Below are 12064 nucleotides of genomic sequence, written 5' to 3'. Positions count from 1 at the left end.
TTGTTCATTTATGTAGTACTTCATTCCTTTTTGTGGGGGAGGGATTCAAGGTAAGGTCTTATTCTAGCCCAGGCTGACCTATAATTCACTTTGTAGGCTCTCATGTTGGCCTTTAACTCAGGGCAGTCCTCCTACCTCTGTCTCCCAAGTGGTGAGATTAAAGGCATGTGCCACTATGCCCAGCTACTTCATTAATTTTTTATAGCAAAGTAAAATTCCACTATATGGATAGCCACATTTAGCTTATCCATTCATCAATTTGGCATGTTTTACTTTTTGGTTAGTATGAATAATGCTACTGTGAATAACTATAGATTTTGGAATGGAGGAGAGCTCCAGTTACCCTGAGTCTTTACCACACTTATAATTAACTTTCTTTTTACTTATAGCCATTCTACTAGGTATTCTGGTTTGATGAAGTCAAATTCATGTATTTTTTTCCTTTGGTTGGATGCATTTGGTGTCTTCTCTGAGAAACCATCACCTAAACCTAGCTCACAAAGATTTATTCAATAATTTCTTCTTCTTATAGCTTAAGCTCTTGTGTTTAAGACTTTGATCCATTTTGAGTCAATTTTTCTTGTTTTAAAATATATTTATTGTCAGATGTGGTGGTGCATGCCTTAAATCCCAGCACTTGGGAGGCAGAGGTAGGAGGATCGCTGTGAATTTGAGACCAGTCTGAGAGTACATAGTGAATTCCAGGTCAGCCTGGGCTAGAGCAAGGCCCTACCTTGAAAAAAAAAATGATGTGTGTGTGTATCACATATACATGTGTGTCAGCACCAGGGTCTCCTGCCACTAGAAACAAATACCCATCTGGCTTTACGTAGGTGAGCAGGGAATTGAACCTGGGCCAGCAGGCTTTGCATGCAAGCGCCTTTAACCACGGAGCCATCTCCCTATCCCGAGTTAACTTTTCTATGTGGTATGAGTTAGTCTAGCTCATTCCTTGGCATTTAGATAGATACTCAGTTATACCAGCACTGTTTTTATTTATTTATTTGAGAGAGAGACATTGGGTGCACATTTAGCTGTTGCAAATGAACTCCAGACGAATGCGCTACCTTGTGCATGTGGCTTACATGGGTCCTGGGGAATCAAACCCAAGTTCTTTGCTTTTGTAGGCAAGTTCCTTAACCGCTAAGCCATCTATCCAGCCCACTGTTTAAGATAATCTTGTGGCCAGGTGTGGTGGCACACGCCTTTAATCCCAGCACTCAGGAGGTAGAGGTAGGAGGATTGCCATGAGTTCGAGGCCACCCTGAGATTCCATAGTGAATTCCAGGTTAGCCTGGGCTAGAGAGAGACCCTACCTCGAAAAAAAAAAAAATAAATAAATAAAGATAATCTTGTGTAGCCCAGAGTGGCCTTGAACTCTCTATGTAGCTCAGGCCTGAAGCTTGCAATCTTCCTGGATCAGCCTCCAGACTGCCAGGAAGATAGTTTTTGTGTTTGTTTTCATATCCTGAGGTTTTTGTTTTTTTTTTAATTTTTTTGTTCATTTTTATTTATTTATTTGAGAGTAACAGAGAGAGAGAATGGGCGCGCCAGGGCCTCCAGCCACTGCAAACAAACTACAGACGTGTGCGCCCCCTTGTGCATCTGGGTAATGTGTGTCCTGGGGAATCGAGCCTCGAACCAGCATCCTTAGGCTTCACAGACAAGCGCTTAACCACTAAGCCCTCTCTCCAGCCCCTGAGGTTTTTAAAAGTGTACTTTTTTTTGGCTTTACCATAGGGATTCTGGCTTATGTGACTCGAAGATAGGGAAGAGTCTGTTCTGAAGCTCCATGCTGATTGAGCTGGCACAAATGACACCTGATACCAGGATATTGCGCCTTCAGATTGGCCTTTGTGCAAGTGTAGGACCTGGCAGACTGCTGGACATGAGACTTAGATTTAATCCATGGAGGTTCCTGCATTTGCCTGCAAGGTTCATCCATTTGTAATGTTTGGCCCAAGGGGGAAGCAGTCCACCCTGAATTCATCAAGAGGTGGCCTGGAGTAGCCTGAGCAAGTGGTCTCTCCACCTGCACATTTGCAGCTCAGCCTGCAAGCATGTCCCTTTCACTGCTGAGCCATCGCTCCAGTCCCTCCATCTTGGTCTGGATTAAGCTGTCACCATTGTGCTTGGTGCAGAAATCCCTCAGTTTATAAGTAGTCTTTTTTTACTCTAAAAACAATAGTCAGGCGTGGTGGTGCACACTTTTTTAATCCCAGTACTTGGGAGGCAGAGGTAAGAGGATCGCTGTCAGTTCAAGGCCTGAGATTACATTATGAATTCCAGGTCAGCCTGGGCTATAGTGAGAGACCCTACCTCAAAAAACAAAACTAAATAAATATTTAAACAAACAAACAATAACCATAACACAATTGGCTATCTTTTTAGAGTTTGTTTGTTGTGTGTTTGGAGGAATTGTTTTGTTTCAGCTTTTCTTCCAAGTGCCAGGGTCCAAATGGACTAAATGGCAGATGCTGCCTGTCTCCTGGAAGCCCACATAATTGAGTTGAAAATTACTGGGGGGATGTAAAGATTTTTGGATAAGTTTTCACTAAGATCCTTCCTAGTTTCTGGCCACCTTTTGTACTTTTTTAGAGACCAACAGCCAGATTGCAGGATGTGTGAACAAGCAGGTCACGGAGTTTGGGCCCTTAGTTTCCTACTAAGCTGTCAGTTGTCAGTGAGAGGCAAGCTCTTCACCCTGGCTCCTATAGTTCTTTGCTATGTGTTAAGCTCTAAACACACAGCTCACTTCCACTCCCTTTTGGCTCAAAATGACCATCTTCCTTAGATTCCTGTAGTACTGTTCTCTCCTTGTCCAAGTATAGCAGTGTTCTTGGTGCATACCTCATGCTCCAGCCCTAGCTCTGTCTCATATGGGTTACTTGGGGTAAGTCCACTTCTGTGGGCCTTGGCTGTAAAGCAGATTTTTCAATAGATGATCTGAGGTCTCTGGTATTGTAGGTATCTCCATTTAAAAGACAAACTTCAGAGGCCCTGGTGTGCCCATTCTGTGTGTGTGTGTGTGTCTGTCTGTCTCTGTGTCTAATAAATAAATTAAAAGGCAAATTCCAGGTAGGGCAGCAGAAGCTATGGAATTAAAGGGACCAGTATTTAGTTCCTGGCTTTCTTTCTTCCACTTCTATGAATTTAAACAAATTATTCACCCTCTCTGGGCTTGTTTGCCCTACTGTATAGCCAGATTAAAGTTACCTGATAAGAAATGAATAAGATATTGTGTCTAGCATAGTGCATTTTAAAGTATACATTTTGTTAAAACTGATTAAGCTTTTTGTTGTTTGTTTTTATTCAGTAATCAATAGAAGCTTTCTATCATATTTGTGTCCAAAGGAATTAGAATTCTAAGATCAACAGCTGCTAGGGAGGAAGCAGATTTTTCTCTGCTTCTCTCTGAGTATATGCATCACAAGACCATCTTATTGTCAAAGACGCTTAATATTAGTACAACACTTGAAGGAAGTCTTTAATGTCTTTGTGTATTTACAAACAACAAGATAATAACAGGAACCAGATAAATAAGCCTCATTTGTAAGAAGCTTGATTTTGCTCTACTCATATAAGCAAAAATCTTTTGTCCTGAAGGGGGGAAAAATATCCCTCTGTCTGAGCCAAACCAGATACCAGAAAATCCTGGAGAGATCATTACATGGCTCATTAAATTGTAAAACAAAAGGATAAGGGATTTAAAAGAAAATCTACATGTTGTTTCTTTGGTAGCAGTCAGCAATGTAAACCAACTCAGAAGAACGCTAATATCGCAGCATGCGGTCCTCTCTGCTGAGGACACAGAGCGAAGCTTGCCTGCAGGTTCTTATGCTCCTCAGATAATTTGGAAATTTGTATTGAATAATGCCCCCCCCCCCACAAAGGAGTTGTTCCTATTATTACTGTGTTCTGCTTTAAATAGGACTTGAGGAAAGGCTTGCTTCCCTGGAGAGAGTTCTGCAGTAGAAAAGAGGCTTACAGCAGTGTACCCTGGAGAGGCACCGAGGAGCCTTGGCCAGAGCAACATGCAGGCTAGGCAAGCGCTCGACCACTGACCTCTACCGCCACCCCTCATCTGCTTCATAGATTTTGTTTTCTTTTGCTTTTGGAGGTCGGGTCTCACTCTAGCCCAAGCTCACCTAGAATTCACTCTGTATTCTCAGGGTGGCCTCAAACTCTCAGCAATCCTCCTACCTCTGCCTCCCGAGTGCTGGGATTAAAGGCATGCACCACCACTCCTGGCTGCATTATTTATTTATTTTTATTTTATTTTTTATTTATTTATTTATTTTTTTTTTTTTTTTAAGAGAGAGAATGAATGGACATCACAGCCTCCTGCCACTGCAAATGAACTCCAGAAACTGGGGAATTGAACTGGGTCATCAGGCTTTGCAAACAAGCACCTTTAACTGCTGAGCCATCTTCCACCCCCAATAGATGTCACATTTAACATTACTCTTGATATAACTTCAGACAAAAACGTTCATAAGGAGATCTTTAAAACCTTTTTGTCCTCCCCCAATGACTGACTTCTCTCACAATGCATAACCCCATGGGGAATGCCAGCAGCCCCACTGAGGTGGGCCCCCAGTGGATTAGGGGTAGGGAGGAGAGAAATGATGGTACCAACACATAATATGTCCATACAAAGCATATTGTTTTTATAATATTTTATTTTTAGTTATTTGACAGGGAGAAAGATAATGGGCACGTCAGGGCCTCTAGCAACAAACTCCAGATGCATGTGCCCCTTATGCATCTGGCTTACGTGGGTCCTGAGGAATCAAACCTGGGTCCTTTGGCTTTGCAGGCAAGTGCCTTAACCACTAAGCCATCCCTCCAGCCCACAAAGCATATTCTTAATAAAAATAAAATAAAATAAAATGTTTTACATAGCTGTTCTCATGAAGCTATTAGTTACCTAGTGCGAGTTTCTTGCAATGGAAGCAGAGGTCTTGGCATTGCACTTCCATGATGGTGGTAAATAGATCCCAGTTGGTCTCTTTACAATGAGATTTAGACATGTTGAGCCTGGTTGTGGATCTGTTCTCTAGGATGCTTGACTGCTAATGCTTCCTATTCTTCTTTTCTTTATTTTTATTTATTTATTTTATTTTTATTTTGGGGGGGGGTTGAGGTAGGGTCTCACTCTAGTCCAGGTGGACCTGGAATTCACTATATAGTCTCAGGGTAGCCTTGAACTCATGGTCATCCTCCTACCTCTGCCTCTCCATTAGTGTTGGGATTAAAGACGTGTGCCACCATACCTGGTACACAGCTTCCTATTCTTAGGAAGGAAGTGCTTTTACCTATTTTAGTAATGCCCAATGAATTTTTTTTCTTTTTTTTTTTTGTCATTTTTGGTTTTTCAAGGTAGTGTCTAGCTCTAGTCCAGGCTTCCAGGCTAACCTAGAATTCACTATGTAGTCCCAGGATGGCCTTGAACTCACAGCTATCCTCCTACCTCTGACTCCCAGGTGCTAGGATTAAAGGTGTGTGCCACCACACCTGGCTTCCCAGTGATAATTTAATAAACTATTATCTGATAATTGCTTGATATCTACTGGGTTATGTATTCACCTCATTTAAAAGAAAAATATGAGCCGGGTATGGTGGTGCATGCCTTTAAATCTCAGCACTTGGGAGGCAGAGGTAAGAAGGTTGTTGAGAGTTTGAAGCCATGCTGAGAATACTTAGTGGATTCCAGTTCTACCTGGGCCAGAGTGAGACCCTACCTTGAACCCCCACCCTCCCCCAAAAAAGAAAAGTATATGGATCCTAGGTAAGATAGTGCAGTGGTTTAATTCAGGTGTCCTCCATAAATTTATGTGTTCTGAATGTTAGGTCCCCAGCTGGTGGCAATTTGGAACTTGGAGCCTCCTGGAAGCAGTGTATTGTTGGGGGAGGGCTTATTGGTGTTCTAGCCAGCTTCCCCGATCTAGTGTTTGACAAACTCTCTTGTTGCTGTTGTCCATCTGACACTGGTCAGGAGGTGGTGGCCAGCCACTGCTCATGCCTCATTTTCTCCTGTTATCATACAGCTTCCTCTCAAGTCTGCAAGCCAAAATAACCCCCCCCCCATTGAACTGTTTTTTGTTGGGTGCTTTTTGGTAGTAATGAGAAGGTAACTGATGGATAATAGTTTATTTTTTCCAATGTTTCTCCTTTGTTGATTTTGGATTATATGGACAGTGGAAGTTTGAGTCTGTATGGTTTTCCAGAATTCCCAAACAGTACAATGTATAGTCTTGTTACTAAAAATGGGTGCAGAGTCCCAAATCTGGAGATGAAATCTTTGGTTCTAGCTAATGAACATATCAGCTGACAGACATCCTTTTATCCACTTGAAGACATAAGCACAATAAGGCACTTGTTTCATCTGAATAAAACCAGCCTAAACACATAGTACTAGTTAACTAGTTTTTGCTCTTTGAGAATAATGAACTGCCTTTTTTCATTTTTAATATGAAATATTAGCTATTTAACTTAACAGCTTAAACACTATTCTCTTGCAGCCTATTTATGGTGAGCTTTGCCAGGAAACCCCATTTCATTGTCCTCTAAAAGCTGTTCCAAGACTCTATCTCCCCTGCTTCAACACATGGAATCTTCTCCAGTGCTCTCATTCTTTTAGTGCAAGGTAACAGCAGAGCTTAAAAACCACATAGGAAAGGCACATGTTCAGTTGTTTTCTGCAGGTCCTTGTGGTTTTCAATTAATGTAGTGGGTTTGTACCTCAGTGGTAGGCAAACATTGTTAAGGCTGAAAATTTTGACTAAGATTATTTTATTAATCTAAACACAGAGCCAAATAACAAAATTATATTCATATTCACAGTAAAACTAGGTGAATAATAGACTTCACATTACAGTTATCTTTGGTACTATTTGGATATATTTTTCTCTTTTTGGAACAGATGACTATGTTCTTGAGTAATAATTTTCTGAATAGTAATTATTGACTAATGAAATCATACAATGCAACCAATACTTAGTTGTGTAGCTTACATTTCCAGCACATTAGTGGTTTTTTTTTTTTTTTAAGTTTAGTAAGATTGTATTTATTTAGCTAGTTAATTAGTTTATTGGAGGCAGGGTCTCACTCTAGCCTAGGCTGACCTAGAACTTACTCTAGGCTCCAGGCTGGCCTTGAAATAATAGTGACCCTCCTATCTCAGCCTCAAGAAAATGTTCTGGAAAATGGAAAAGCCTACCTAGAGACTCAGATTAGAGTCTTTTCTAGGTTTGGGAAGTGGGAGGTGATCTTTCTGGTAATCTTAATTCATCAGGAAAGGGAAATATCTTTCTTATCTCTCCTAGGAAAGGGGAACTCTTTTATGAAGAAAAAAAATCTTGGGAAGAACTCAGGTGTAAGGAAAAAGAAATCTAGGGAGTGAATTTCTGTAGGCAGCTCCCCTGTTACTCCCAAACTGCTTCACATCTGTAGTTAGATGAGAAATGGAAACAAGAGAATCCCCAAAAGTTCAGGAGTCAGCTAGCCTGGCAGAGAAAAACAACAAGAGATTGTGCCTCAAAGTAGATGGAGGGCAAGCACAAATACTTCAGGATGCCTTCTCCCTTCACACGTGTGCTGGGGCCCCCACGTGCCTGCCCTTGCACAAAATTGCCCTGAGTGCTTGAAACTCAGTTGTGATTATTTGAATCTGGGACATGCAGAGCATTCTCCCCACCCCCATACACATACCACTTGGAATACTGCAGCACATTAGTTTGACAGAGAAGTGGGGGGGAGAAAGTGAGAAAGAATGGACACGCCAGGGCCTCCAGCCACTGCAAACGAACTCCAGACGCATGCGCCCCCTCATGCATCTGGCCAGTGTGGGTCCTGGGGAATCGAACCTGGGTCCTTTGGCTTTGCAGGCAAATGCCTTAGCTGCTAAGCCATCCCTTCAGCCCTGGTTTTTCTTTTATTATTATCATTTATTTGCAAGCCCTTGTGTTTCAATCACCACTTCCTCTGTCATGTCTCCTGGGTCCTGGCAGATGTGATAGAGATGACTGGTCATGCTAAGAAGTCAGCTATCTTTCCTGATCTTATTGATGGCCCTTGGTTCTCTCTGGCATTCACTGCCATCTGTTAAAATCAGATTCTTGCTGGGCACATTGGTGCACACCTTTAATCCCAGCACTCGGGGGGCATAGGTAGGAGGTTTGAGCCCAATGCCAGCCTAGGACAGAATGAGCTCCAGCTCAGCCTGGATTAGAGAGACCCTACCTTGAAAATAAAAGGTGGGGGGATAAGCATAGTCCTTTCAAAGACTTTTTAATTAATTAACTTATAATTTATTTATTTATTTGACAGAGAAAGAGGAGGAGAGAGAGAATGGGTGCTCCAGGGCCTCCAGCTACTGCAAACCAACTCCAGACATATGTGCATTGAATTCACAGCAATCCTCCTACCTCTGTCTTCCGAGTGCTGTGGTTAGAGTACGCCACCACACCGGCTCCTTTTGAAGACTTTTTAAAATTTATTTGAGAGAATGATACAGAAATAGGCAAGGAAAGAGAGAACAGGTGTGCCAGGGCCTCCAGCCACTGCAAATGAACTCCAGATGGGTGCGCCCTCTTGTGCATCTGGTTTATGTGGGTCTTGGGGAGTCAAACCTGGGTCATTTGGCTTTGCAGGCAAGTGCCTTAACTGCTAGGCAATATCTCCAGCCCTCAAAGACTTTTTTTTTTTTAAATTTTTTTTGTTCATTTTTTATTTATTTATTTGAGAGTGACAGACATAGAGAGAAAGACAGATGGAGGGAGAGAGAGAGAATGGGCACGCCAGGGCTTCCAGCCACTGCAAACGAACTCCAGACGCGTGCGCCCCCTTGTGCATCTGGCTAACGTGGGTCCTGGGGAACCGAACCTCGAACCGGGGTCCTTAGGCTTCACAAGCAAGCGCTTAACCGCTAAGCCATCTCTCCAGCCCCAGCCCTCAAAGACTTTTTGATTGGTATTCACTTTCTTCTTAGCTAAAGAGCAGTGGGAGCATCTCTCTATGCTATGAGTTCATAAAAACTACAAACTTTTTTTTTGAGACAGAGTCTGGCTCTAGCCCAGACTGACCTGGAATCCACTATGTATTTTCAGGGTAGCCTCAAACTCATGGTGGTCCTCCTAACACTGCTTCCCAAGTGTTGGAATTAAAGGCAGGCACCACCACGCCCAGCTAAGAGGCTTTTTTTAATTTTTCAAGGTAGGGTCTCACTATAGCTCAGGCTGACCTAGAATTCACTATGAAGTCTCAGGGTGGCTTCGACCTCTGCCTCCCAAGTGCTGGGATTAAAGATGTGCACCACCACGTCTGGCTCCAGAACTTTCTATGTAATTTTTTTTTTCTATATAATGTTAACTAAAAGCCCTGCATAGATATTGAACTCTATGAAATGCTTTTCTGATTACACATTCCTCATGTTATTAATTTTCTCTGTTCATCTGTTAAGTGGACTTCCTTTATTTACTTTTGTTTTCATTTAAAGCAGCTTTGTATTCCTACTCAAGCACAGTGAAGTTGGAGGCAGAGCAGCAGGGGAGGGCTCACGGTTCCCAGTCAGCAGCGATTCCTGTCATCGTGTGCATCCAGCCAGGGATGGGGGCTTGTTGGCAGACTGTAGAGTTCCTGTTTCATGTACACCACTTATGACCACTGTGTCCAAGCAGGGGCTCTGCTAGGGTGATGTACAGCCTATCGTATAACTGGGGCTAGGCCTTATTACTACACAGGGAATCAACTCATTTCTAGGTGCATTTTAGGAGTCATGTATATTGTAAGGAAAGTGTAAGAGAAAAGCAAAAGAGAACACCGGATTTGATCTGTACAGACAAGACTGTTTTATTTAGAGAAAACAGCAAGGGGCCTCAGCTTTCCTGTGGGGTGAAGGCTGAAGCACTGAGCCAGGCTAGGGTGTAAGTTTATAAGGAAAATCCTAAGCAAAACAGACTGTATCAAGTGCAGTTGATAAGAAAATTGTAGTTGTTTGTGTCCTTGTTCAGAATAGGCTTCTTCAGCAGGAATATCTAAGGGAGAATGCTCAGATGGTCTCTGGTCCTTCAAGGCCATCTAGGCTAAGGGTAGTCCATCAGTCAGGGAAGGTGCCAAACTTCTTTATTGCCTGCAAGCTTTAGGGATAGTTATTAACTCTTTAGTTCCCTTTAGGGTCCCCCATAAACTTAAGTGTTCTAAATGCTAGGTTCCCAGCTGATGGAGATTTGGGAATTAATGCCTCCAGGAGGCAGTGTATTGTTGGGGGTGGGCTTATAGGTATTATAGCCAGTTTTCCCATGCCAGTATTTGGCACACTCTCCTGTTGCTATGGTCCACCTTTTGTTGGCCAGGGCGTGATGTCCACCCTCTGTTCATGCCATCATTTTCCTCTCATGGAGCTTCTTTTCAAGTCTGTAAGCCAAAATAAACCTTTCTTCCCCACAAGCTGCTCTTGGCCGGGTGTTTCCTGCCACCATTGCAAACCTGACCTGTTACACTGTAAGCAGTCATTTTTACCTTCTTTTACTCAACAGGTCTCGAATCAGCAAAGTGGAACTCTTCAGATCATTCCAGAAGCTGCTAAGCAGCATTGCAGAAGACAAGTGGCCAGATTCCCTCAGGTGATACTATTGACCCATGTTTTTTTTATTATTTATGAAGACTTCTGTTTTTGTTTTGTATTATAAATTCGAAACACTTTGGCAGGACTGGTGGCTCAGCAAGCCAGTAGGTACATAATATTGTCCACTTGCTCTTCTGTCCCCACAGCTATTCCTTGTAGTGAATGCAAATGGGCTAGAGAGTGATTTCTATTATTTTTTATTTTTGTTTTTCAAGGTAGGGTCTCACTCTGGCCCAGACTGACCTGGAATTCACTATGTAGTCTCAGGCTGGCCTTGAACTCCAGTGATCCTCCCACCCCACATCCCCAAATACTGGGATTAAAGGCATGTGCCACTATGCCCAACTCTTGAAAAACCTTAAATCTGGCTGAGGCTATACAGCTCCATAGTAGCAGTGGTAGACTGTTGTTTTTTGTTTTTTTTGTTTTTTTGTTTTTTTTTTTTTACCATGTATGAGGCCCTGGGATCAACAATCCTTAGAACAACAAAGAAAACTTTAAGTCAGTCTATACATGAGTCTTGGCTAGGGGGATGGCTAAATCAGGAAAGTGGTTGCCATGCAAGCATGAGGGCCCGAGTTCAGATCCCTATCACTGACATAAAACCCAAGTATAGCTGTGCATGCCTGTAGTCCCTTGGGGCTTGCTAGCTGCCTAGTCTAATGGAATCAGTGAGTGATGGGTTCAGTGAGATAGTTTCTTAAAAAATAATGTGGAAGGCTACAGAGATGACTCAATAGTTAAAGGCACTTGCTTGCAAAACCTGACAGCCTGAGTTCAATTCCCCAATACCCATGTAAAGCCAGATGTATATAGTGGAATATATATCTGGAGTTCTTTGCAATGGCAAGTGGCCCTGGATTATATACCCATTCTCTTACTCTTACTCCTTCTTTCTGTTTTCAAATAAATAATAATAATAAATTTGTTTTTGAGGTAAAATCTCACTCTAGCCCAGGCTGACCTGCTATTTACTACGTAGTGTCAGGGTGGCCTTGAACTCACAGCAGTCCTCCTACCTATGCCTCTCCAGAGCTGGAATTAAAGGTGTATGCCATCATGCCCAGCCAAAAATATTTTTTAAAACATAAGAAGGAGAGCAGTCATGCACATGCATCAGCAAACATATGTAAACATGCATGCATGATACACACACATATATACACCAAAACAGATAAAAATTAAAAAGAGTTGTTTTTTGGTTTTTTTGTTTGTTTGTTTGTTTTTGTTTTTCTAGGTAGGGTCTCACTCTGGCTGACCTGGAATTCACTGTGCCATCTCAGGGTAGCCTCAAATTCACAGTGATCCTCCTACCTCTGCCTCCCAGTGGCTGGATTAAAGGCATGCACCACCATGCCTGGCAAGATATATATATATCTATATTTAATATTTTTATTCACACCTTCCAAGGCTCAGGGTCTAATGCGGAAGAGGTGG

General features: G+C 42.4%; 1 protein-coding gene across 3 annotated transcripts in view; it reads left to right on the top strand.

Annotated features, from left to right (window-relative positions):
- Window positions 1–12064, top strand: part of Adat1 (adenosine deaminase tRNA specific 1) — a 33919-nt gene that overhangs the window by 19714 nt on the left and 2141 nt on the right. For all 3 annotated transcript variants that reach the window (XM_004659494.2, XM_045160507.1, XM_045160523.1), the window contains one exon: window positions 10539–10625. In XM_004659494.2, the coding sequence (XP_004659551.2) occupies window positions 10539–10625 (87 nt within the window). The remainder of the gene's footprint in view (window positions 1–10538; window positions 10626–12064) is intronic.

This window comes from Jaculus jaculus, chromosome 1, assembly GCF_020740685.1.
Source record: "Jaculus jaculus isolate mJacJac1 chromosome 1, mJacJac1.mat.Y.cur, whole genome shotgun sequence".
In the NCBI taxonomy this organism is placed as follows: domain Eukaryota; kingdom Metazoa; phylum Chordata; class Mammalia; order Rodentia; family Dipodidae; genus Jaculus; species Jaculus jaculus.
The sequence above is the reverse complement of the archived record's forward strand: the minus strand, read 5'-3'. Positions and strand labels throughout refer to the sequence as shown.